The sequence below is a fragment of the Gigantopelta aegis genome, chromosome 4, assembly GCF_016097555.1.
Source record: "Gigantopelta aegis isolate Gae_Host chromosome 4, Gae_host_genome, whole genome shotgun sequence".
Taxonomy (NCBI): domain Eukaryota; kingdom Metazoa; phylum Mollusca; class Gastropoda; order Neomphalida; family Peltospiridae; genus Gigantopelta; species Gigantopelta aegis.
In genome coordinates this window covers 63380326-63408100 of record NC_054702.1, presented here as the reverse complement: position 1 = coordinate 63408100, position 27775 = coordinate 63380326, and the positions used below count along the sequence as shown (strand labels likewise).

Here is a 27775-nt window from a genome sequence, read left to right as displayed (position 1 = left end):
TGTCAGTCATTTGCACGTTTTTACGCAGTTTTCATTGCGTTTACGTTCTGCGTCAGTATGAAGCGAAAAAGTCAGGAATACAAACTAGGTAGCATGTCACAACACGGCAATTATATCAGTGATCCGAAACTTGTTCCGCGAATAAAACAGGTAATACCGACGACTTACCAAAATATCATTCTTTCGAAGACTAATCCGCAATCGAAAGTCGTGCTATAAGTTATAACGTGCTTAATCATTAATGCTGGAATTGTTGTACTTAATTCCATTCCACTAAGTTTTCATCATCATCCATATGGTAGTAAAAGGGTGGAACATGGTGGGCAAGGCAGGCTGGTAGGAATGATACTTGGGTGGGTGGGTTGGTATGTGTGTGTGTGGGTGTGGGGGGGGGGGGGGACAACCTTTATGACTGATACACCCAGGGCTTCTAGCTATGGTAGTCCCACTCCCATGGCTAGTGATATTCAATGTTGGGCTAGTAAATCACTACTATTGGCATGCCCGACAACTAGTCAATTTTTTTTGGTCAAATGTAGTTGAGTCTATTTTGTAAATATGAATATCCTAAGCCCACCCACACCCACCCATCCAATGTTAGTGGTTTTAAGCTCTATCTCTCTCTTCAGATGACATATCCAATTATTACTATTATTTAATAAAATTTATTAAGTAATGTAGGGCTAGTTAATTTTTAATCATGGCTACTAAATTTTGTTAAAGGCGCTCAATCACGGATTTAGTGGGCCATATTTCTCTAAAATTAATATGGATTATAAATGGAAATTACATTCATTTGGAATACCAAACCTAGTTATTGTATGATCCAAAACATTTTAATTGAACTACGATCGAGGGAATTCCATGACATGCTTCATTTTTAAAATTTGGAAGTCTTCTTGTAAAAAGTCATAAAAAATATGGCAAAACAGACTCATAGTGATGAGGCTGTATATACGACAACCGTATAATGTATTTTAGAATTTTATATAAACGACCGCTGTGCATAGAGACTTGGCAAATGAGGGCCGGCTATATAATAAAAAAATATATATATATTATTTCATGACGAAAATAACTGCGAATACACTGAAATAAAATAATAAACAGTCGGAACATGAACTCACTATTTATTATTATTATTATTATTATTATCATCATTAGGTGCGTGTGCATGGAATTTAGCAGGGGGGGGGGGGGAGTCTAGACGGTTACAACGCTATAGTGCTTGGTTCGAAAACGGATAACATGTTTTCCAGTGTCAAATGTGGCATACGACCAGCCAGTCGTTTTTCGTTAAACATTTGCAAATTATTTAGACTGATTCTCAAAGTGGTCATTCGGTTTAATCTACAGCTTAAAAAGAAAAAAAAAGAAAGAAAAAAGGTTGGCTTAATTATTACTTAACCCAGTTGAATCTACGTGCAGGGACAAGTTACGCCTGCCATTTGTGGGTGTGTGCATGCACATTAATCTTGCATTTTTATAGCCAAAAAACCCCTCAGATAAAACACCGCTCCCTCCACCCCAAAAAGGTAGTAGTAGGCTAATAATAATAATAATACACTATTATTATTATTATTACATGTTTTATAATGTTGGTAAAATCATGTCGCAGTGGGGTGGGTGGGGTCGGTTGTTACAGAAACATTACATAAATTTAGAGGAGGACCCGGGAGTGGTCTCAGCGTTACTTATATAAAAAATATGTATTTTGAGTTTTATTGCCCCTTGCAATTTTGTGCATTTGACATATGACTAAATACATCAAAATAACCTTTAAGTCATATTTATTTGTGGTAAAATTAACTTTTCAAAAAAGTTACGTTAGGAGCCTCAAAATTGCAATCAGTAAAAAATTATTACGTTCAAGCCCTGTTGTTAGTTTGTGTACTGTCCGAAGTTAGTTTCTCTTTCAGATAATCTACCTCATCACTGATTATTTGTAATTTGTAATTTTAATTTAATTTTTTTAATTTTATTTATTTATTTATTTATTATTAATTTGTTGTTAGTATTGTAGGGGCAATATTACGCTATTCATATGTCTATGGAAAACATACACAAAAGGATCCGCTAGATTCATATATTTCCCACCCCCCTATCTCCCCTGTTCAGAAAACACACTGTTCGTACAGTACTTAGTTATAATGTATTCCTCCTGTTCCAGATGGTTCGGTAATATGGATCAATCAAATACTTATTTACCGCCTATATACATTTTTGCTGTGAATATAGCCAGCCCTCGTCAGTGGAAGCTATATACACGGCCGTCGTATATATAGTCACATCGTATATAAACATTGTCTAGTTCAGAGTATTCTTTTAAAATGTAACAATTCCTATACCAAGTCAGCTGTTATGACATATTTTGCATAAAATCAATTTGACATGGTAGAAAATGAAGATGTTTGTGATCTAGATATTTAGAGTTTTTTGCAAACGACTAACGATAAATTTACCTATAGATGCAAAGGCCTAACTAGTCGAGATTGTTGACGTTTTACATGCTTCTGTTACTAAAATAAATCAAAATAAATTAATGTATAAGCTTATTATCATTCAGTACATGTTTTTATTACTGCGGTTATTCGGGGAATGCCCGTCATGTGATTAAAAATAATATGTCACACCTCTGCTCTCCAAATAGCCATTATTTTTCTCTGAATTATGGACCGTTGACATAATTCAATTATTTTTATAAAATATCAATAATAAGTGGAATATGCTGGTTATGTAGATGCTTAAATGAAGTACTTTTAGGTACAAATCAAAGGTATATATTGTCATATAATTTTTGTTGGGTCAATAATTAGGTCAACCTTCCATGACAGAGCACCTTTAAATCACTGATCCTATGGCTAGTGGATTTTATAAAAATTCTAGAAGCCCTATAGGCCTACACTAAAGGCCATGGTACCAGTATGTAATATGGCAAAACATATTTAAATTAAAGGATCATGGTTTTCATCTACATCTGTGATAGTCTATGATTTGTTATGAAATAAAGCACATGCAATAATGGATTTAGCATAATTTTAAGGACTAATATACAGCATTGAGTCAGGAGTGGGGGATGGGTCAATGAACCCCTGTGACCCCCCCCCCCCCCAGGATCTGGGCCTGTGCTAGATAAATTATTAAAAAAAATGTTACACTGAAATTTTAAACTATACCTCTGACATTCCCATATGAGACCATTTTATATCATCTACAGTAGGCCTTCTAGTACTATTAAATACAAATATAAATAGAACTATGGTTTTAATTAACAGATGTGTTTTCATAGATCTCAATGATATTATCAACTGCCTACATGCAGTTTGAGTTTTTTGTCACAGTTTTTATCGCTTCGCTAACGTATCTTGAAGAATGCTTGTTTTATAATATATTTCATAGAGGCAAATATTTATTCAGCATGTATTCTGTATATATATTCTTGTTTTATATTCACAAATATAAACTACATGTATCTTTTCTTTCACATTCTGTATATTTTGCAGTATATGAAAGTAAATCGGGGTAAAAAGCACTTCAACATTTCCGACATTGCTGAAGATTTACAAAAACAATATGGGTAAGTACTGTATATATTTGCCTATAAGTCAGATGTTTTACACTCAAGAAGATGCAATCAAATCCTAGTCCATATGTGGGTATGGAAAATTACTTGAATGAGTGGATCCTGGAACTTGGGCAAAATAGTTACATTATAACACGGACATCTGTAAGCATCAAGGCCCTAACTCTTGCTAAAACTTAGTAAAAGTGACCAGTTTGCCGAACAAACATTGGACTTCAAAACTTCAGCGGGATAGTGTCCCAGATTCATGAATCGACATGGACTTGCACTGCGTCAAAGAACACACATCGCGCAGAAGTGACCCAAAGATGTCAACGACAAAGTGGAAAAGTTTCACAAGTTTGTGATTGACGATAGAAAAAATATGTTATATACACTGCAGAGTGTTGGTAATAGGGACGAAACTCTTGATGTTTTTTGACATGCCTGCAAATTCAACTGTCCACGTGAAAGGTGAAAAAACAGTGTCTATTAAGACATGTGGTGCAGAGAAATCTCATTTCACTGTTGGTTTGGCAGATGGAACTAAGTTAAAACCTATGGTGATTTTTAAACGGAAAACTTCGACAAAGGAAAAGATGCCGGGTGTTCTCGTAGCCGCACAACCAAAGGGATGGGTAGATGAGGAAATTCTTCACTAGTGGCTGATGGATGTGTGGAATAAAAGGCCCGGGGCACTGTAGAATCGCCCGTCACTGTTGGTTTGGGACATGTTTCATGTTCATTTGATGGACAGCATCAAGAAAAAGTTAAGAAGCATGAAAACACACAAAGTAGTCATCCCCGAAGGAAAAACTTCTCTGTTGTAACCATTAGATGTGTGCTTAAACAAGCCGTTTAAATGCAACATGAGGAAATAGTGGAATGAATGGATGATAGAAGGAACAAAACAATTCATCAAGGGAGGGAATTTGAAGTGCCCAGGAATTGAAGTTGTATGTGGATGGGTGAAGAAAGCATGGGATGATATTCTGAATGCAATGGTACAAAAATCGTTTCTGAACTGATGGTACAGAGGATGATGACCTGTACAATGATTTGGTGGGACCAGGCAGTTCAAATGAAACAGAATGGGCCCAGGAAGCTGGGGAAGAAACAAGAGGATGATGATCTGTACCAAGACAACATGGCGCCGACCGAGTTTGAAACCTTGTTTGGGGAGTCAGACAGTGGGGATGAGGATTTCTGGGGGTGGTCACCGAGTCATTGTGCATTTGATTAATGATTCAGCTGTAAATACAACAGACGCTATATTTGTACTTTTTGACAATTGTTTATTTTGAAATTGGACACAATTTTATGGCATTTAATATTGACAGTTGTAATTATGAAATGTTATTTAAAAGAAACTGTAGTAAAATTGTATATATTAAAAAACCTACCTTGTTTGTTGTATTTGTTGACATAAATTTGGCTTCAATGAAAACAGTGTTTCATGTTACTATAAAACGTAGCTTTACAGAGGGTGCTCATACTGATATGGAGGAAATACCCGGTACTTTAAGTAACAAAATAAGTATGGCGACGTTTGTTGTTTGTGAAATGAAAATCTTGTACCACAACCTGAAAATAAGAATGATATGCTTGTCATCATTTAGTAATGTCAAGAACAACTTGCCACAGAAACTGGGTTGTCTTATAAGCGGGTCCAAGCAAACATTGCTGATTGTATTACCAGAGAAACGTGGGTTGACTTATAGGCAGGGTCGACTTACATTCAAAGATATACGGTATGTGACATAATTATGAAAATGTTAATAGTAAAGTGGTATATATGTTGTATGGTATGTAGCTTAATACTATGGTATGTGAATATTTAACGTTTTGTTTTTATTGTTCTAGAGAATATGCCAGGAAGAAAAGAAGCACATTTTTCAAGTCGGTTGAAAAAGGTAAGTTTTTCACCAGGTCAGTTTCATGTCATGTTGTTCAGTGTAACCACCACCACCACCACCACCCTACACTAAGACTGTCTTAGTCGGGAAACATTTTGTTTTCAAAATCTTGATTAGCAATATTTGTAGTCAATTGAAAATTTATTAGCAACTATTGTTTTATGTTTTAAAATTGTGAAGTGATTGCGACGCGATACTGAACAAAATGTTCCCTTCTATAGTATGCAAAAAATTAACGCTGTACATTTATTGTTTTGTATACTGTAAGAGGACATGGCATAACAGCTGTAGTCCATGTTTTAGCTTTAACATTATGTCTTGTTTAAAAGTTTTTAGTTTTTGTTAACATTCCACATGTATATTATAAATAATGTAACTAATGTCATTTCTGGTTATTTGTCATATAATTTTTTTGTTTTATTTTGAAAGCCTATCAGTTGGTTTGCCAGCAACTAAATGCTAATGACCCTGATTTGTTGAGTAAAGAAGAAGCAAAACATCTTTCCAAGAAGACCAAGACTGCTGACACAAGGTGAGGTCCTGCTGCTAATTGCTCATATTTGTAAGAAATAAATTTGTCTGAGCACATTCATTTATTAATGAATAGCTGTTGGATGTCAAACATTTGATAATTCTTACACATAGTTTTCAGAGGAAACTCACTACATTTTCCCATCAGCAGCAAGGGATCTTTTATATGCACTTTCCCACAGACAGGATAGCATATACCACGGCCTTTGATATACCAGTCATAGGGCACTTGTTGAGATGGTTGGAGGGGGTGGGGGGGGATCAGAAATGTATCAACAGTGAGGGTTCAATCTTGCAACCCAAGCACCTCAGACATCCTAATATCAACTCTTTTTTTTTTTTTAAGAAATACCTGTACTTTTGGGAGTAATCAAGTAGATGCTTCAGCAAACATCAGTAATTGGTTTTATTAGACTCTTGGACCAAATTAATCAACTAAAATTACTTTTTCTCCCTACTAAATGTTTAAAAGCATGGAGGAATCCATTACTTTTTATATAATATAGTAGATGAGTGTAGGCAGTAGAAGATTAATTACTGATTAAAAAAAAATCTTGGTGGAATCATTTCCTGTAGGTGAGAAATGGGAGTCTAATAATTAAACTGGATCACTCTAATATTAAGCACATTGTTCTATTGTTTAGTAAAAAAGATAGTGAAACCAAGTACTTAATTATTGTGAACAAGGATGTGGAATTGAATGGCAAATAAAGATAGGAAAAGGAAAGGAATGTTTGTTTAACAACATCTCAGCACATTTTAATGACCAGATAATGATTAGTTTTGATACTTGGTCGATAAAGAGAAAGAAAGGAAGCCCACTGCCACTACATAGGTTATTCCTACTTTCCCAGAGACAGGACAGTACATACCATGTGGCCTTTAATGTACTGGTTAGGAAGTGATAAAACCCAGAGGGCAGTTGATCCCTGTTACCCATTGCCAGCATCTACCACTGAGCTACATACGGTCTCTTTAATGGGTGATCAAATCGTTGTTTTACTGTTGTATCTAAGGTATGTGCTAGTCATTCTGTGGGAAATAAACTACATTGATAATGGATAAGTTTCTTTTGTCATTCACCATGCCAAGTGTTGCAATCTTGGTGGAATCATTTCCTGTAGGTGAGAAATGGGAGTCTAATAGTTAAACTGGATCACTCTAATATTAAGCACATTATTCTATTGTTCAGTAAAAAAGATAGTGAAACCAAGTACTTAATTATTGTGAACAAGGATGTGGAATTGAATGGCAAATAAAGATAGGAAAAGGAAAGGAATGTTTGTTTAACAACATCTCAGCACATTTTAATGACCAGATAATGATTAATTTTGATACTTGGTCGATAAAGAGAAAGAAAGGAAGCCCACTGCCACTACATAGGTTATTCCTACTTTCCCAGAGACAGGACAGTACATACCATGTGGCCTTTAATGTACTGGTTAGGAAGTGATAAAACCCAGAGGGCAGTTGATCCCTGTGACCCGTTGCCAGCATCTACCACTGAGCTACATACGGTCTCTTTAATGGGTGACACAAAGTGTTTTTCCACGGCCCCTTTTCTTTGTGAAACGCATCTTTCAAAATTTATTATTGTAATACATGACATAATTCATTGATGTAAAATTCCATATAATGAAATAAAATCATTAAATTATTTCAACTAAAAAATTATTTAATGCTTAAATTCAGGTGTGTTTTTTTCTACTTTATAATTACCATGTCAGACAAAATGTAATTTAACACTGTACAAATTTTACGCAAATTGTAAATAAGTTGTACAATATATGTAACTCTTGTTAGTGCAGAAAAATAAAGAAATCCCAAAGATGTAAAAGAACCATTATAAATGTAATCTATTGGCTACCCTACCAGCCTCGGTGGTGTCGTGGTTAGGCCATCGGTCTACAGGCTGGTAGGTACTGGGTTCGGATCCCAGTCGAGGCATGGGATTTTTAATCCAGATCCCGACTCCAAACCCTGAGTGAGTGCTCCACACAGCTCAATGGGTAGGTGTAAACCACTTGCACCGATCAGTGATCCATAACTGGTTCAACAAAGGCCATGGTTTGTGCTATCCTGCCTGTGGGAAGCGCAAATAAAAGATCCCTTGCTGCTAATCGGAAAGAGTAGCCCATGTAGTGGCAACAGCGGGTTTCCTCTCAAAATCTGTGTGGTCCTTGACCATATGTCTGACGCCATATAACTAAATAAAATGTGTTGAGAGCGTCATTAAATAAAACATTTCTTTCTTTCTTTCTATTGGCTACCCCTGCGCATGCTGTAACCTCACTGTGGTGCAGGGGTGTAACATTCTCTTTGAGAATGGTCAATACAGATTGAGAAATTTTGAGTAAAAGTCAGCATCTATCTGTGATATTTGTATTTTTGCACAGTTCTTTACACTATTTTTATTTAAATCTTGAATTTTTATATTGATGTTGATCATCACCTTATTTCTTTGCATTACCATAGTTTGACACCCAATAGCCGATGTATTTTTTGTGCTGGGGTGTCATTAAACATTCCTTAATTCATTCTATTGGCTACATTTTAACGTAAAATATTTTATCCTTGTACAGATGATTAATAAACAACATGAATTTGGCAACTTGCAACTAGTTCCCTATAATTTGTAATCGGCTCAGCCGACCTTTGCATTTTTACATTACATTTAATTTAGTTTATTATATTTCAGCTCGGATGACTCAGATTCAGACAACAAAAGTTTTTCATCTGAGAATCCTGATTATGAAGTCTATGAGGTAAATTGTTGTTATAGTTTTGCAGAAGGTACAGGTTGTAAGGGATTCATTGGACTTGAAATGACAATAGCCAGATTTAGCACTCTAATAGCTCAGTTTATTATTATGATTGTTTTTTCAAGTACAGTGTAGCTAAATAGAACACTGACCCAAGATGTGATAGCTGTATAGTTAATCCTCATCAGTGGACCCATTGGGATATTGCCCATTCAAATCGTTGTTTTACTGTTGTATGTAAGGTATGTGCTAGTCATTCTGTGGGAACTAAACTACATTGATAATGGATAAATTTCTTTTGTTATTCTCCATACCAAGTGTTGCAATTCCCATATTTTATAACAGTTTGAAAGACACATTCCTTTTTTCTTTTTTTTTAACTGAGCTTTTTTGATATTTTATTAATAACCTGACAAGATTAACACTTTACCTGTGTTCTACAACAGGAAACTAACTCCATGAACAACATGATGTTTGACCTCTACAAAAGCTCACCCACTGTCTCCAAGACAAGTCAGTCGGTTGAGTCGGAGAAAAAAGGACAGCTGAAGACCATAAAAGATTCAAGACTGAATGAGCAAATGGACACAAGTGTAAACTCAACAACAGCTGAAACAATCATTGATCTAACCGAGGCAAATGGTACATCAGGCGTACCCAAAACACCAGTAGTGAAAAAGGTTGGAATGTTTGGTAAATTTACATTATATTGATTAAAAATGGAAATAGAATATGAAGTTTTAAACTGTGGAAAAACAGTTGACTTTTTGTTTGATGTAAATAACAGTTTCAAGCTGTTAAACAAATTAGTGTAGTTAAAACTTTGTACAAGCTACCTAAAGGACCCACAGTGAGTCTTTATAAAAGGTGTTTGTTACACATTTATTTTAGATAGGTGTACGTCTTAAATATGGATAATATAAGACTGTTTGGTTACAACTAAACACCTACATTCATCATACATTATTAAATATACATTGTTGATGAAAGTTAGGTGTGACTATGTTTTAAGATACAAAATATTTTTTTAGCCATCAAGTGATGTTTCTCAGTCTGGTCGGAAGAAAAACAAGAAACAAAAAGGTGAAGAAGAGAAGCAAACAGAAAAAAACGAAAAACAAAAAGGTAAACTTCATAGAAAATGCAGTACACATTGAAGGTAAACTTCATAGAAAATGCAGTACACATTGAAGGTAAACTTCATAGAAAATGCAGTACACATTGAAGGTAAACTTCATAGAAAATGCAGTACACATTGAAGGTAAACTTCATAGAAAATGCAGTACACATTGAAGGTAAACTTCATAGAAAATGCAGTACACATTGAAGGTAAACTTCATAGAAAATGCAGTACACATTGAAGGTAAACTTCATAGAAAATGCAGTACACATTGAAGGTAAACTTCATAGAAAATGCAGTACACATTGAAGGTAAACTTCATAGAAAATGCAGTACACATTGAAGGTAAACTTCATAGAAAATGCAGTACACATTGAAGGTAAACTTCATAGAAAATGCAGTACACATTGAAGGTAAACTTCATAGAAAATGCAGTACACATTGAAGGTAAACTTCATAGAAAATGAGAAACAAAAAGGTAAACTTCATTAGAGAATGAGAAACCAAATTGTAAAGTTTGTTAATAATAAAGAGTCATACTAGTGCTATGCAGTCACTTGAGGGAGTAGTAGATTTCAGTGTTCAACAACTGTTTGAGAAAGTCACTAGCCCTCGCAGAAACCTTGGCAAGTGCCCTATGAATTCTGTAATATAATTGATTATTTTCACTAGCTCAGTCCAAAAATTCACTAGATGGGACCAAGGGCTAGTGTATTTATCCAACTCTGTAGATTGTGGTCTCTTAATGTGTGGGCGGGATATACCTGTAGCTCATTGGTAAAGTGCTTGGCTGATGTACGACAGATCTTTTACTATTATTTACTATTTATGATGTTTTATTTATTGTTACGTTTATGAGGCAACATTAAATGTATTTATAGGATTAATGTTGTAATTATTTTTCACATTGTTTTTGTCTTTCTTAACAGGACCTGTGATTCAGTCATCAACATTTACATTTGATGATATTGGTGGGAATGAAGCTACTCTGAAGGTTGTGTAACTGAAGGTTTTTTTTTGTCTTCAAAGCAGATTTCATTTTAATTCCAATACTAATAGACCCCATCATATATGGTCATGTGTGATAGAAAAAGTACTCCTGAGGTGGTGGAAACGAGGCTTGCTCAGTCCCAGGGTCGAAATTCCCACCACAGAGGTTGTACTTTTTCTATCCCACATGACCGCATATGATGGAGTCTTTTTCTCTCATCCATTCAATAAATAAACCATTATTTTACACGAACAAACAAAGATGGCTGAAACAGTAACTTCTTTATTTGACCCTTTTATCATAAATAAACTAAACTCTCATATTTGCTGCATCTGTTAAATGTAATTTAACACTACAAATTAACAAGATAGCTTTTATAATGAAGGTTTTAATAACAAAATATAACCAACTGACATTAATATGATGTCATATTACCAACGACGTATGACTCCACATTTTAAATGCAATGACGTCATTGCCTATACAAGACAGATTTATTCCTCATGGGCTGACGTCATGGAATGGGTCTGTCTTGCATAGCTAGGGATGGGAGAAATAACAGTAACACATAAAATATAAAATCAGTAATAATATATGACACGCAAGCAGTCACGATACTTATGTGTGGTTTCCTTCCTCACTATCTTGACCAAGTATCTCAATAAATGTCTGTTAAACCCCAAATCTCCATACTTTAAAATATGTGGAGGTGTCATTTGTACAACCGTATTTCTCTTTTTATAACATATATGCTGTAATAGTAAATTATACTGACCAACAATGAACACACATATTAATCAAATTTTCTTTAATTTATTTTAAATAATTTAGTTTTTGTATCTGTTGAAATGACCAATGGTGTACAAACATTTTAGGCCCATATGGATGGTCTATTTATGAATAAACTACATCAACGAAAAAATATTTATGTTTCTTTTATTATATATTATTAGATAGGTGTGTTTTGGGTTATTAAGACCTCAGTGTATTTTGTGTTTTTTTAACTAGTTTGTATTATGTTTCAGGAAGTGTGCAAGCTGCTGGTTCACATGAAACATCCTGAAGTATACCAGAAACTCGGGATCACTCCCCCGCGGGGGATTCTCCTTCACGGTCCACCGGGATGTGGCAAGACCCTCCTCGCTCATGCGATAGCTGGGGTGTGTGATCAATTTAAAAATTGCATTAAAACGAATCACATGCTTTATGAAATTACAGCAGTTTGACAAGTTAAAGAAGCCTATTAAATTGTGTATTTTAAGTTTCATTATAATGTGTGTGGGGAAAGTGCATTTAGAAGACTCATTATTGCTAATTTTATGGAGTAGCTTTAGTGGTGGTAGTGGGTTTGCCAGATGTTACACTGCTAATATTTATTGATGAAACGGTGAGCTGGAATATCAATACAAATTACATGATGTTGATAACAAAAGTATGGCTCTTAAATTATTAACTCATGGACCCATATTTTGAAAGCTATCTTAACTTTATCAAATCGTAAAACCATCGTAAGCTATGATGTCACTATGGTGTGTGCTGAAAGTCCCTAGCCTGGTTTTTGTTTGTTTTGGGGGTTTTCAAACTAAATTCATAGAGACCTAAATGAATAGATGCATATTTGTAATGGTTGATTTTCTGTTTTTGTTTTATTTTCATATATGTTAATTTTTCTTTAGGAATTATGCCTACCATTTATCAAACTTGCTTCAACAGAAATTGTATCGGGAGTGTCTGGTGAATCTGAAGAAAAGATACGAGATCTATTTGACAAAGCTGTGGTACGTTTTTGTACTGATTTTAGTTCTAAATAGGCAAAGTTGGAAAAATATTGAGAGTCCATGGATTCATGACTGAGTCCACTACAAATTTAATGAGTCCCATTATGAATTTTGAAGTCCACAATTAAAGATGAATGTATATATTCAATACAATATGTCATGTATTGACAATGCAAAAATTATTGCATTGAAATAAATAAGTTCATACATATTATTTAAAAATATTTATTAATAATGTATGATAAAACACACACAAAAAACTGGGACGTCATGTATATATTAAACAGGTAGTTGGGCAAGAGATGGAGCAGCAGTTATGATGGAAAAAAATAATGGTGTTGGTGCTACACGTATTATGAGGAGAAAATTGAATCCAAGACTTATGCAGGTTCATTGTGTTTTTTTGCAGGGTCTATACCACCAAATCAGATCCCATAGACAACAATAGCAACATATGTGGCTAAAACTCCTACATGCAGTGTATCAATCGACATACACCATGGATACAAATAATACCACCACTTACCTGTAAAATTGGTGGATACGCTGCTCATTTGAGACACAACGGGTAGCATCTATGACTACGCTAATTCCACACAAAAATTGTCATGCTATTTCTAGTCGGACCCCGCACATGTTTCATGGACATTTGTAGTTGGTACATTGACACTAGTTCAAATTAAATTATAGAAACTTACTGACAAGATGAAACAACATTTTATCAAATACTTTTACATAATGACATTTATCACCAATTGCAAAACTGGTAGCGTCAACTATGGGATGAAAAGTTGGGTGCACCTCGAACTCTGACCCACTCAGATACTATTTGGTATACGGCTACCTGCACACTACCTGGTCTTTGCTGCTGAACAAGCATGTTGAAATATTCCCCACCTCAAGAATGGTGTTTTGGTTACTATGAATTGAAGGGAATAAATATCAAATTGAAAATGAAAAAAATTAATCGTCCCATCTCTAATTAAAAAAGCAATGACTTCAAGATATTTGTGTTTCATTTGTTAATAATTATAGTGAACGTTTTCCAGATTTTATTGCTCTCTCCTATCACCTCTGTGACATGTGAGCAGAGATTCTCATCACAAAATTAATTCAAACATAAAAACGGATGCAAATTGAAACATCAATTTGTGAACACACTCTTTCTTATTATGGAGGAAGATTCAGCATGCACTGCATCTGATCCAAGATCCAGTGCTAAAGTGAAAGTTTGTTTTGTTTAATGACACCACTAGAGCACATTGATTAATTAATCATCGGCTATTGTATGTCAAACATTTGATAATTCTGACTTGTACTAATCAGTGGAAACCTGCTACATTTTCCTAATGCAGCAAGGGATCTTTTATATGCACTTCCCCATAGACAGGTAAGCACATACCACAACCTTTGGCTAGTTGTGGTGCACTAGTTGGAATAAGAAAAAAGCACATTCAGTTGAATGGATTCACCAAGGTGGTTCGATCCGAAATAGTGAACAGAGTAGAAGGAGAACATTTGACTTATATGTTTTGGGTATTTTACAGTTAAAAATAAAGTTTGTTTTTTGTTTAATGGCACCACTAGAGCACACTGAAACATTTAGTAATTTCTGACAGTCTCGGGTGAAACCTGCTACATTTTTTCATTAGCAGCAAGGGACCATTGATATGTACTTTCCCATAGCCAGGGCAGCACATACGACAGCCTTACATTATTGATACTAGTAATTAGAGAGATGGCACGATGGCTACATTTGAAGAAAACTTAACAAAATAGGCAATAGAGTAAAATTAGAATTATATATCACATAATTTTAAACCTCTTTCTTTATTTCATCCACAATTGTACTTGCCTTGCCATTCGGAATAGAAACACATTAAGTAAAGTGTGACACTGAGGTACAAGTTTTTTTTACTTTAATCGATAAGTAGCCCCAAACATTTTGAATGATGCAGTTAAGCATTAATGTCTTAATTGCATTCAACATATTTCACTCCCTCACTTGTGTAGATCTTGTGTAGATCTTTTTTTTTTGTATCTTGTAGATGAGGACATTCATTTTATCTCTAAAACAAATATATTTGTAAGAAATTTCAAGTTACACTGTTTGTTATTTATTCCTGTACTTGGTCTTACAAATTATATTATACACAAAAACATTTACTTGCTAAATAATATAAAAGTATTAATTCATTAAACTTTTATGAGTTTTATTTTATTTCAGACTACAGCCCCATGTATTGTTTTTATTGATGAAATTGATGCCATCACACCAAAGAGAGAAACGGCTTCTAAAGACATGGAAAGAAGAATTGTCGCTCAGCTTTTGTCTTGTATGGATGGTATGTATGTAGGCTAATTATAAAAAATACCTTGTAGGGCATACTATTTTAGGTTTACTGATGTGAGACAATATAACAGGAAAGAAGAAACAATTTGTTAATAACATCTCAGCACATTGTCTTCAAACTCTGTACAGCTATTTGCAGAGTATGACAAATATTTAGAAAAGTCACTAACCACAGGGCTAGTGGGTTTGTGAAAACCACTAGCCCACCAAGATAAAGCACTAGCCCAAATTCCGGATCAATTATAACTGGATTTTTATATAATTTTTGTAACATTACATATTTACGAGTATAACAGTAAAATAAAACAAACACTTAAATCATGTTGTAACTTTCAGTTTTTTGTCGTGTCGTACGTTTTGTCTTTTGTCAAGTGTGATCCATCGTCATTGTCCCGTTTTCGTTTTTGCCTTCCCCCCCGGGGAAAATTAATTGAGCAAACTCTTGGTTGGTATCTAAACACACTATCAAAATAATTAAATTTAAATGAGGGTACGACAGTGTGACACACGGTAATAGATGGTTCAGTGTATTTGGTAGTTGGTTATATATTTAGGGCCTACTATTTATGTCGCCAGGAACGGTGATGCCAAATACAGGGCATTATCCCGTGTCAGACCGATATCAAAAGAATATAACGGCGACATCTAATCCGTTGTTAATTGATGAACAAAAAAGGTATTATCTTGTATCGGCAGCTGTGACGTATTATCCAAACCGCTACACATAATAGGCCAAGCCGAGTCATTGCATATGCGGTTACCATTAAAGTAAATTGTTTTACTGATTGCCGATAACCAGATGTTAGTGAAGTGTTAAATTAGAAAACAATAAGTAAATAAAACAAACACTGAAATTCAAAGCATGGCTGGGGTTTACTTGATTGAGATTAACCTGTCGTCGCGATTGGTGATTTCCAAGTTCTTAGCCTAAAACATATGTGCGAGATTAACTACCACGTGACGTGTCTAACCAATCAAAACACGCATGTCATTAGACTTTATTTCCTGTGCCAGAAACTTGAAAGGGAAAGGTAAACAATGCATGCTGTAACTGTGACGATGTAGAGATAGCATGTTACTGCAGTTTGCAGACCTAGCTCAAGTGGATTATTATTATATACTGAGTGCGTTGTTGATATTATTTGATGACAAACGTCACAATCAAATTTATTAAACGAAATTTCAGCCGAGAGAAAAAGAAAGAAAGAAAAAAAACAACAACACAATCGAGCGATGACGAGAGGAGGGGGAAAACCACTAGCCCGCAGGGGCTAGTTGTTTTGCGTTTCTCACTAGCCCGAACTTAAAAACCACTAGCCACGGGCGTCGGGCTAGCGGATTTGTCGAACTCTGCTATTTGATGTCTAAGATATGTTATCTCAACACTTGGTTTAACTAGAGGATGGGGGAAACAATAAGTCCCACTGAAGGTGATTGATCCAACACTACAACCGACCTACCAAGCCTAAGTGAGAGCCCTACCCTGGCCCACATTGACAGTGACCACTGGACAGTCAACACAGTCACCAGATTAAACCCAAGTCACGGGGCGGGATTTACCTCAGTCGGTTGAGTGTTCACTTTATGTGCTTGCATCACGGGATCAAACCACCATTCAACTGATTAGGGTTTTTCATGTTCCAACCAGTGCACTGGTCAAAGGCCGTGGTATGTGCTTTCCTGTCTGTGGGAAAGTGCCTATAAAAGATCCCTTGCTGCATTAGGAACAAAATGTAGCGTGTTTCCTCTGATGACTATGTGTCAAAATGACCAAATGTTTGACATTCAATAGCAGATGATTAATTAATCAATGTGTTCTAGTGGTGTCTTTATACAAAGCATTCTTTAAACCCAAGTCACAGATGCTATTAATGATAGCTCTGTCACAGTTGTGGTCGTTTGGTTGATGGCCTTCAACATTGCTGTTAAAAAAGGTGACATTGATGTCTAGAATCACTACTCAATTTGTATTGTTTGCTTCCATCTTGAAATATGAGAAGTAAAGATTGCCATCTATTTCACAAAACAAATTTCAAACCTTTTAGACATTCAGTATTGATGTTTATATTTTAAATATTGAGTCTTTTTCAAGTACTAAGTGTCATAGTATTCCATAGTAAAATAACTGGTTGTTTTTGTGTGTTTATTTCAGATTTAAACATGAAGAATAGTGCAAATGTATTGGTGATTGGAGCGACCAATCGCCCGGACTCTCTCGACCCAGCACTGAGAAGAGCTGGCCGTTTTGATCGAGAGATATCAATGGGGATTCCTGATGAATCAGCAAGACAAAGGTATTCTACAGTGTTGTTCTGGAATCTGCATTTAGTTTTCACTATCTAGGATCATCTGTGCAAGATATGTTAGTAACACATGTTTGACAAGTATATTAATCTGAAAGTTTGTGCAGGGCTTACACTAAAAATATTTGTTAGCTACTTTTCGATAATTTGGTGGATATTTAGAGAATAACTAACGAGCTATGAGGAATTATGAATTATCTGTCCCGAGCGAATGAATGTTGTAAACCCGAGCCTTTGGCGAGGGTTTTACAACATTCATTTACGAGGGACAGATAATTCGTAACTCCTCGTAGCGAGTTGGTTATTCTCTTTATTACCCATTGTCAATTTTAACTGATTTTTAATGTAAAAATTCCTCTGCAGTCTACAACAAAGCCATCAGCCATTACGTCATATAATCTTACGCGCATTACATGATGTAATGTAAGTGACGTCATAGCATTAACGACGTTCTTTTTACAGCCAAATGTTTACAGTACAAAATAATACAACTGTATTTGCATTTGAAAATAATTATTTTTATATATTACTAAAGCCGCTGCTTATGAAAATATACCATTTCATGTTTATGAAACAAATGAGTCCATTTTTTTGGTAAATCTGTGTAGATCGTATAACGTATATGTAATCTGACTCATGAATGGAAACATTATATGAATGAAAGTGAAGTTCCGGCCATAGCAAGCAACCAACCAAACGTCGTGATTTTTAAGCCAGCCAATCAGTGGCTGTAGAAGCAATCTGCACACTGTGCAGAGATCGAAAAAATATTACCCTGTATATTTTAGCCCATATGGGTAATGATAATAAACATTTACAAATAAACATTTTATGCAACAGACAAAATGTTTTTGACCTGTTTATATAAAAAAAAATAGCATATGGCTGTTGCTAGGGTTAGAAATCTGGCTTTAAAGAACAGTTCACCCTTAATGAAAAACCACATTTTGTTGGTTTTTGGATTGCTGTTTTGGACAGGTGGACTAAAGGCTTCTGTGTATAACAAAAAAAAAATCCTGTAATTTTATCACGAAAATTAACAAGTCTGTTCTGCAGATATGTTATTGTATTTTTTAGATCGAGCTATATTAACATTTTATTTCAGTATCAAACTATGATTAAAAAAAAGATAATTGATTTAATGGATATGATTACACTTTCAGGATCTTGCAGGTTCTATGCAAGAGTTTGCGTCTTTGTGAAGGTTTTGATTTTCATCAGTTAGCTCGAAATACACCAGGGTTCGTTGGTGCTGATCTTATGGCCTTAGCTAGGGAGGCAGCTATGATAGCAGTTAACAGGTAAGCGTCTGGATTTTTAATAAGAAATACTGTATTGGCTTGTGTATGTTAGCATATTTGCTTTAAATCTTTTATGAGGTAAGGTGAATAATAATGAATGTTTATAGGTAACCATTGTGCTAAACAAAAATCACATGTGATGACAACAACTGGAAGAACACACTATTTAACTAACTGAACCATTGTGTGAGTTTTTTGTTTTATTATTTATTTGTATTCTGTAATTTCAATGAAATATGACCCTTATTTCACACCTCTATATCAATGTTATTAGAGTCATGTAATTGTGTCTGGATATTATATGAATATTATTGCAGGGTTTTTGATACTATACAGTCGGAATTGGTCAAGATGAAAGATGAAAACACAGATGCTTCTGTTGACGTGTGTGTGGATTCTGTTAAATCAAAAGAAGAATGTATAAGCCAGAACAGCAGATCAAGTGAATTACTGACAGGTACGAATGTAGTTTGGTATGGCCTTTCCAGACATAACAAAAAATTGGCAGTATCATAACCGAAATAAATTCTTGATAACCCTTTATAAGAGTGATTACCAGTCTATTAAATATTAATCAATATCATATGTTGGAGATTACCAGTGTATTTAGTATTATTTAATGTCATCTGCAGGATAAAATATACACTGATTGACGAAAGAAAATTGAATAAATAGAATTTTCAGGTACATAATCTTTGAAGTGTAAATTATTATATATAATTATTAATTAAAATGGAAACTCTTCCTTTAAATGTCTTTTTAGATTGAAATCACAAACCTGTAACATTTTAATGTTCTGTATTTTTCACATCACTGTCTAAAAACTGTTTAGTATTGTGTGATTTTGTATTCGTCAGTCTTGGACTGGTTGAAGGAGCAGCCCCCACTGACAGACAAACAGCTAGAAGACTTGTACATTACTGGAGAAGATTTTCAGGTGGGTTGTAAGAAGATGTAATAAAAAAATTAGTTAAAGCACACATTAATTTTCAGTAAACTTGAATTAAAACTTAGTGAAATGAAAGATCTGATATTAATATTACATGAATAGACCTGTGATTTATGTCTCATGGAACTTTTAAAAGTATGTTTTACTTTATAGCAAGCGATAAGCTATGTGCAGCCATCAGCTAAGAGAGAGGGTTTTGCCACCATTCCTGATGTCACCTGGAAAGATGTTGGAGCTCTCAAGTCTGTGAGGGAAGAACTTCAGCTGGCAATTCTTGTGAGTCATTTGAATTATTCAACTGTAAAATAAGCAAATTAAAAAACAATATATTTGCTCTGGATTTTGCTCTCTTTTTTTTTGTTATCATTGCAGCTATTACAAGTACAGTCAAACTTTATTATCTCAACTTCTGTAATCTTGAGAGTATTTTGAGAGTGAGAAATTCTTCTGTGGCACAGATTTTTCAATCAGTTATTATGTTCATATTTAACCACCAGTATCTTGCACTTCAACATCAAGGTAATGAAATTTGACTATTGGATTGACAGAATTTTTAAAGAGATGCTTTAAAACAAAAATAAATAGATATAAAAGATCTAGATATACAGGATGTAACTTGGTGACAAAAGGGTTCACCTGAGATGTTGTGGGGTTGGTTCCTCTCAGTTGATAAACCCATTGGGGTTTTGCTTGTTTCATCCAATTTCATAACTGGTATGTCAAACTGCCCACATATCTATGGGAAGATATATATACATGTATATAATAATTAGCCTTATTTGACAGTTACATATTATAGATGCCTAATAGTCAATGATTAACTCTTCAATTTGTGCTGTACAGAGAGAGACCTTCCCTAGACTTGTCAATGGCAGTATTAATTTAATGCTTTTAGGTAGGTTTTAATGATTTTAATTATTAGTCTAGTATAATAGTGGGGAGACATTAATTTAAATTTGGATCAAAGTAAAGGGTTTTGATTGGGAAGCATTTCCTGCTGACAGTATGCAGAGAGTTAAAGAAAGTCTTTCTTTAACAGGCACCAGTGCAGCATCCAGCTGAATTCAAGGCTCTGGGTCTGACCAGTCCACCAGGAATACTGCTGGCTGGTCCACCGGGTTGTGGCAAGACGTTACTAGCCAAGGTAAATTTGTGTTTTCAGTTGGTGTGTGTGAGACAAATGATAGTCATGTTAGATCAGAAATCCAGTACAGAGAATGTTACTTTGATTCGTACAGAGAATGTTTCTTTGATTTGTACAGAGAATGTTACTTTGATTCGTACAGAGAATGTTTCTTTGATTCGTACAGAGAATGTTTCTTTGATTTGTACATAGAATGTTTCTTTGATTCGTACAGAATGTTTTATTACACAGACAAGTGGTTTGTTTCTCCTCATAGCACTGCTTTTGTGGGCAGCAAGAAATTGACTTTTGGTGGCATTTATTGTCTTTGTGTATAAACTGAATTTTAAAAGACTAATGTACAAAGGAATGGAAAATTCTGAGTAGTCAACATTTGTTTTTGTGCTGGGTGTGTTTTTCATTTGTTTGTTCATTTGTTTATTTATTCATTTCTTTATTCATTCATTCATTCATTCTGATGTGTCTTAACACTTACAAACCGTATAATGTCATGTTGGCATTCAGTTGAAATTAACAATATGGTATTATTTCAAAAATATGTTTGATTGATGAGGTTTTATTGTTTTTTTTTTTTTTTTTCCCCAACTAAATCAAAGTAACTATCTCCTATTACTAAAATTTATTTTTGACGTTTGATTATCAATTATCAACTATTCATATATTATTGTATTTTTTCAGGCTGTTGCTAACGAGTCTGGAATTAACTTCATATCTGTCAAAGGTCCAGAACTACTTAACATGGTGAGATTCCTATCATATAATGTTTTATTAATTTGTTCTAATTTAGTTCAATACTCATAGCCATTTTATGCTTCAGGCACAATGTACCGGGTAGATATCTTGGGTACCAGGGCCCTGTTTTTTGAAGTGATCTTAGCTTAACTAGATAAAGTAGTTAGTGATTTTAGTGCTAAGATTGCTTCATTAAATGGGTCCCTCGGTTTTCTGTTATAGTATAGCAAGCCCAGTGAAAGTGACCATTTGGTGGCATGAAATTCTGAGAGGGAGTGTTGAGGATAGAAAAAGGGGCTGTGATGTAATGAGAACTTAATTTTTTTAAGCATATAGCTTATCAAACCCATTTCGATTACTTACTTTTCTAATAATGACAAAATGAAGTCCCTTTGTACATTGTTATGCATGATTTGAATGACAGAGTATTATTCATTATTTGAATGGCAGAGTATTGTTCCTTCTTTGTAGTATGTTGGAGAAAGTGAAAGGGCTGTGAGACAAGTGTTTCAAAGGGCACGTAACTCTTCACCATGTGTCATCTTCTTTGATGAGTTGGATGCACTTTGCCCCAAACGTTCTGGTTCAGGAGAGGTATGTCAGAGCATGCTCAGGTTAAGTGGTTTTGTTACTGTATTGTAAAATAGGTTGTTTCCCATTTGTCTTATTGATTTCGTACTTTATATATAAAGCTTGCATTAGAATTGAATGTATATCTATTTTTATTTTAGTTTTGGTATTAGAATAAAATGAATATAAATGATCTGTATAATGTGTATGCAGTTTTGAATGTCTTCATTAATTTCAGTAATTTCATTACAATTTTAAATACTCATTATCTATAAATCCCTCCTCACCCCCAAAAAGTCCTACCAACCTACTAGTAAACATGGAAAACAGAAACTGGTAAACAGCTACTAGCCTTGGTGATGTTGTGTTTAAGCCTTCAGACTTAAAGCTCATAGGTATTGGGTTGCACTTCGTTTCATTTCATTTCATTTCAACTTATTGTCGTGCTTACATCCAACTAAGGTTCAAGCACGCTGTCCTGGGCACACACCTCAGCTATTTGTCCAGGACAGTGGGTTAGTGGTTAGTTTGTTAGTTGTTAGTGAGAGAGAAGAGGGTGTAGTGGCCTTACACCTACCCAATCAGCCCTTAAGAACTCGCTCTGGGTGGGAGCCGGTACCGGGCTGCGAACCCTGTACCTACCAGCCTGTAGTCCGATGGCTTAACCACTGCGCCACCGAGGCCGGTTTGCACTTTGTTACCGGCTACCATCCAGAGCAAGCTTTAATGACATGATGGGTAGGTGTGAGACCACTACACTGACTTCTCTCACTAATTATTAACCCACTGACCAGGACAGACAGCCCAGATAGTGGAGGTGTGTGCCCAAAAGAGCATGCTTGAATCTTAATAGGATATAACCTTGGAAATAAGTATTGAAATAAATTAAAATGGTTAAAATATTAATGAAGTGGTAAAAGGCTTATGTTTTTTTTTAAACTCTGTCTGAGAATAAATGTGTTGAGTGCGTTGTTAAATAAGACACTTCTTTCTTTTTTCTTTCTGTTGGAGAATATTTCAAAGCATTAGTCTGTGTCAAGATTAGTTTTAATACTTGGATAGGTATTTAGATAGATCTTGTAACCAGTTATTAAATAATTAACTGGGAATTGTTGAAAATTATTTTGTCATTGGAATCCTATTTTATTTATTTAGGGAGGATCCAGCGTTCGGGTTGTTAACCAGATGTTAACTGAAATGGATGGCTTGGAGTCTCGGAAACAGGTCTTTATCATGGCAGCAACAAACAGACCAGGTTGGTATGGAATTCAAGGTTTATATTACATAAAACATTGAAACTTGTAATTTACATTTGACCTGAAGTAACATAAACATAAAAAGCCTAAAAATGTGTTAGCAATCCAGTACAGGAAATGTATTCCACAACATATAATACATAATTTAAATATGTGCACATTATTTACATTATCAATCCTAAATTGAAAGGGTAAACTTACTGTTGTAGAAAAATTACCAAATGTTTGACATCCAATAGCCAAGGATTAATAAATCAGTGTGCTCTAGTGGTGTCGTTAAACAAAACAAACTTTTACTGTTGTAGATTGTCATAGGTCAGCGTTCCATAAATGGTCGACAGTAGTATCTTTGCTGATGTACGGTACAGTTTGCAAACTAATCCAACTAGTCCACAACAGATCCTAGCTTACATTATAGTGTTTTACGAAATACAAATATTTGATTTTGTTTTTCCAGACATCATTGATCCAGCCATTCTGCGTCCTGGCCGACTTGATAAGATGTTGTATGTTGGTCTTCCATCCCAGACAGACAGACACGATATTCTAGTCACAATCACCAAGGTAAGATTCACCAGACACAACATTATATGCATGTCCATCTAACTCGGAATTGAGCATGGACTGTTCAGACTTAAATACACACTTAGAGTGACAGACAGACAGACAGACATGACAGACAGACAGACAGACACAATATTCTAGTCACAATCACCAAGGTAAGATTCACAAGATGAATGTGTCCCCCTCTCAGACACAACATTATTTGCACGTTCATCTAACTCTGAATATGAGCACAGCCCATTCAGACTTAAATGGACACTTAGAGTGACAGACAGACAGACAGACAGACATGACAAACAGACACGATATTCTAGTCACAATCACCAAGGTAAGATTCACAAGATGAGCATGTCCCCCTCTCAGACACAAAATTCTATGCACATTTATCTAACTCGGAATATGAGCACAGCCCGTTCAGACTTAGACGGACACTTAGAGTGACAGACAGACAGACAATATTATATACACAGTCACCAAGATAATAATTACCAGGTGAGAATCTGAGCATACTTCTTTCAGAGAGGACAGACACAACAGAGCAACATACTGAAACACACAGACACACTGACAGACAGACAGTAACCAAGGTGACAATCACCAGTCGGACATTAATATCACTTTTTATCATATATTAGCTAGCATATCAGTGTAATCAAAGTATGTGATGTTTTTCAGATCACATACTTTCAAAATTTTATAACTTTACAAATTAGATGTAAAATTAATTGAAGTCACAGCACTACATTTATTGACATTTAAACAAACATACTATGGTGACACTACATAACTGACGTATGCATTCATAGTCATCAAAACCGGCCTCGGTGGCGTCGTGGTTAGGCCATCGGTCTACAGGCTGGTAGGTACTGGGTTCGGATCTCAGTCGAGGCCTGGGATTTTTAATCCAGATACCGACTCCAAACCCTGAGTGAGTGCTCCGCAAGGCTCAATGGGTAGGTGTAAAACACTTGCACCAACCAGTGATCCATAACTGGTTCAACAAAGGCCATGGTTTGTGCTATCCTGCCTGTGGGAAGCGCAAATAAAAGATCCCTTGCTGCTAATCTGAAAGAGTAGCCCATGTAGTGGCGACAGCGGGTTTCCTCTCAAAATCTGTGTGGTCCTTAACCATATGTCTGACGCCATATAACCGTAAATACAATGTGTTGAGTGCGTCGTTAAATAAAACATTTCTTTCTTTCTTTCATAGTCATCAAACAAAAATATTTCAATAGCAACTTTACACTGAAAGCTGTCCAGTGTTCAGAAAACAAAAAATGTTAAGCACTAACTTATTTTTATGTAACGATGTACAAACTGACGTCATTCAAGTTTTGATGTTATTTCCATTCAAAAAGATAACGCGTCACATATTCTTACATCATTTGAATATGGGGTAATGGCTGACTGGAATTAAAGTTCCGTATACTGTTTACAAAAACATGTTGTATTAAGCTTGAGATTATATGATAAAGAGATTATTACCCTTGTGTGTTTTGGTATCATCAATATCATATATTAGGAATAAAAATAATGTATTATGCTCACCAGAGGCTTGCATAATACAATTTGTTTTCCTAATATATGATATTGACGATACCGAAAAACACTCTGGTAATAGCCTCTATCTATTAGACAGATGATGGATGGACAAAAACATAGATAACATGATATTTAGTTCCCTATTTTTTTCAGATCCCGTTAATTTTTCATCTGACATTTATGTCTCAATAATAACAACGATATTGTGGACAGTTTGTATGTTGTTATTTTCTCATTTTCCTTCAGAATGGCACAAAGCCAAGCCTCTCTGCTGATGTGAATCTGGAAGAAATATCCAAAGATTCCCGATGTGACAGATTAACGTATGTACTTTTTACGTTGATTTTTATATGCCCATCTATGATGCGTCGTATTATGGTATGGCGTCATCCATATGCCCATCCATACGTCCGTCTGTTAACTTTTTCTTGTCCGGACCGTATCTTGCTGTCAAAATAGCACATGTTCTATGACACCTGCTGCCAGATCTGTAGTTCACACTAACACATATGCAGGATATTTTGACACATTTGATTCAGTGCGTTTCTTTTCAACTGGTACCATACTCACGAGACCCAGACCCAGCTCCAGCTCCAGTTCCAGTTCCAGTTCCAGTGTGTGTTTTGAGCCTAATTACACTTTCCTGTTTAATAAAAAATGATAAATGCAGGCATACTTGAAAATGTCATATATTGTATGCGTTTAAGACTTAAACACATCTAAAATGTTGTATATATAAGTTATATATAAATGTATAAGTTATATACACAATTATATTAAACGTTTCAGAGGTGCCGATCTGGCTGCCTTGGTACGTGAAGCGTCAGTGACAGCACTGAAGGACATCATATCCCAGCCAGACAGAGTCCAGGTTCACATATCAGTAGCAAAGGTTCACTTTGAAGCTGCATTTCAAAAGGTCAGGCCATCGGTGTCTAAAAAGGTGAGTATTAATACTATTAATAGTCGATATAAGGAACAATAATTTAGATAGTACCGGTTAAAGTAGTAAAAAAGGTGAGTATTAATACTATTAATAGTCTATATAAGGAACAATAATTTAGATAGTACCGGTTAAAGTAGTAAAAAGGTGAGTATTTATACTATTAATAGTCGATATAAGGAACAATAATTTAGATAGTACCGGTTAAAGTAGTAAAAAAGTTGGTTTCACAGTTAGGATAGGACTGCATGTTTATTGTATAACTATATATATTATACATTAAAACTAGTTTGTAAGTAAATACCTTTACATACAGGCAACCAATTTCTCTATTTTTTAGAGCAGTCACAAGCTTTTATGTTCTGCCCCCCTCCCCTCCCATCTCTGTGTTGCTTCGTTGCCTAATCCTCTCATATTAAGTCATTTAAAGTCAAAAGTCCAGTTTCATTTCCCTGGGTAATCTAGTATTTCTCAATAACCTTTCTCTGGTCCTCAATAACTGCACTTTCAAGAGAAGGCAACTCCAGACAAACAAGACCTCATGTCTGATCTATTTAAGTGCTCATCATCTTCATAAATCAAGGCTAATATTCGTTCCTCGTATTCAGCCTTGATACATGTCGTCAAGAAATCGTGCCACAAAATGCTTAAATTTCATTGGATGCAATGAGATCTGATTGCAACGAATCGCAGCTCTCCTTATAGATTCCCTTGTTATTGTAAACAAAGATGGCAGCGTTAGCATCCGGCGGTTAATTTTTGATATTGCTTTCAAGATTGTCACATGTTACCGATGCTGTGATTGGTCAGCGATGTCATCGTGTAAGGGACATAATCGGTGTTACAAATTTTCTTCCAGTAGAGGGCGCTAGTAGTGGATATCAGTAATCTTGACTACATGTATCAAGGCTGAATACAAGGAACGAATATTAGCTTTGATTTATGAAGATGAGTGCTCATATACATATTAAAATATGTCAGCCTTGGTGATGTAGTGATTAAGCCATCAGACTTAAGGCTGGTGGGTACTGGGTTCACATCCTGGTACCTAGAGTGAGTTTAACAACTCATCGAGTAGGTGTAAGGCCACTACACCGACTTCTCATATACTAACCCTCTTGTCCAGGACAGACAGCTCATCTAGCTGAGGGTGTGTTCCCAGAACAGCATGCTTGCCGTAAATGGATACTAGCACAGAAATATGTATGAAATGAAATGAAATGCTGAACTATATCCATTTCTGTAGTCGTAATTGAATATCCTTCATAGACATATAATTTTATATTAATAATAGTTTTAGTAGTTAATATTTTATTTTATTTTTTATTTTTTATTTTTTTAGGATGAAGAAAAATATGAACGATTGAAAACACGACTTCAGCCAGATACAAACATTGTCTGATATTTGCATCTTGTGTATCATTTGTTGTACATTAAAGTAATATTATTTACATTGTT

The 27775-nt window shown here is 35.1% G+C and overlaps 1 protein-coding gene across 1 annotated transcript; it reads left to right on the top strand.

The window, feature by feature from the left end:
• Position 1: 1 nt before the first annotated feature.
• On the top strand, positions 2-27766 carry LOC121370904 (nuclear valosin-containing protein-like). Its single transcript, XM_041496438.1, has 24 exons — positions 2-150; positions 3504-3577; positions 5426-5475; positions 5908-6010; positions 8708-8774; positions 9218-9451; positions 9803-9896; positions 10821-10885; positions 11908-12042; positions 12559-12660; positions 14888-15005; positions 17166-17307; positions 18480-18617; positions 18935-19074; positions 19475-19554; positions 19720-19842; positions 20606-20710; positions 21389-21451; positions 21914-22036; positions 23168-23267; positions 23726-23832; positions 25621-25697; positions 26164-26317; positions 27660-27766. The coding sequence occupies exons 1-24, from the start codon at positions 58-60 to the stop codon at positions 27717-27719; spliced, it is 2547 nt and encodes an 848-aa protein (XP_041352372.1). The 5' UTR covers positions 2-57; the 3' UTR covers positions 27720-27766.
• Positions 27767-27775: the final 9 nt, after the last annotated feature.

Excerpts from the sequence above, each read along its gene's own strand:
- LOC121370904 (XM_041496438.1), top strand. The coding sequence starts at position 58 with ATGAAGCGAAAAAGTCAGGAATACAAACTAGGTAGCATGTCACAACAC. Across the intron at positions 8,775-9,217 it reads CTGATTATGAAGTCTATGAG|GAAACTAACTCCATGAACAA; the intron begins GTAAATTGTTGT and ends GTTCTACAACAG. Across the intron at positions 19,843-20,605 it reads AACTTCAGCTGGCAATTCTT|GCACCAGTGCAGCATCCAGC; the intron begins GTGAGTCATTTG and ends TTTCTTTAACAG.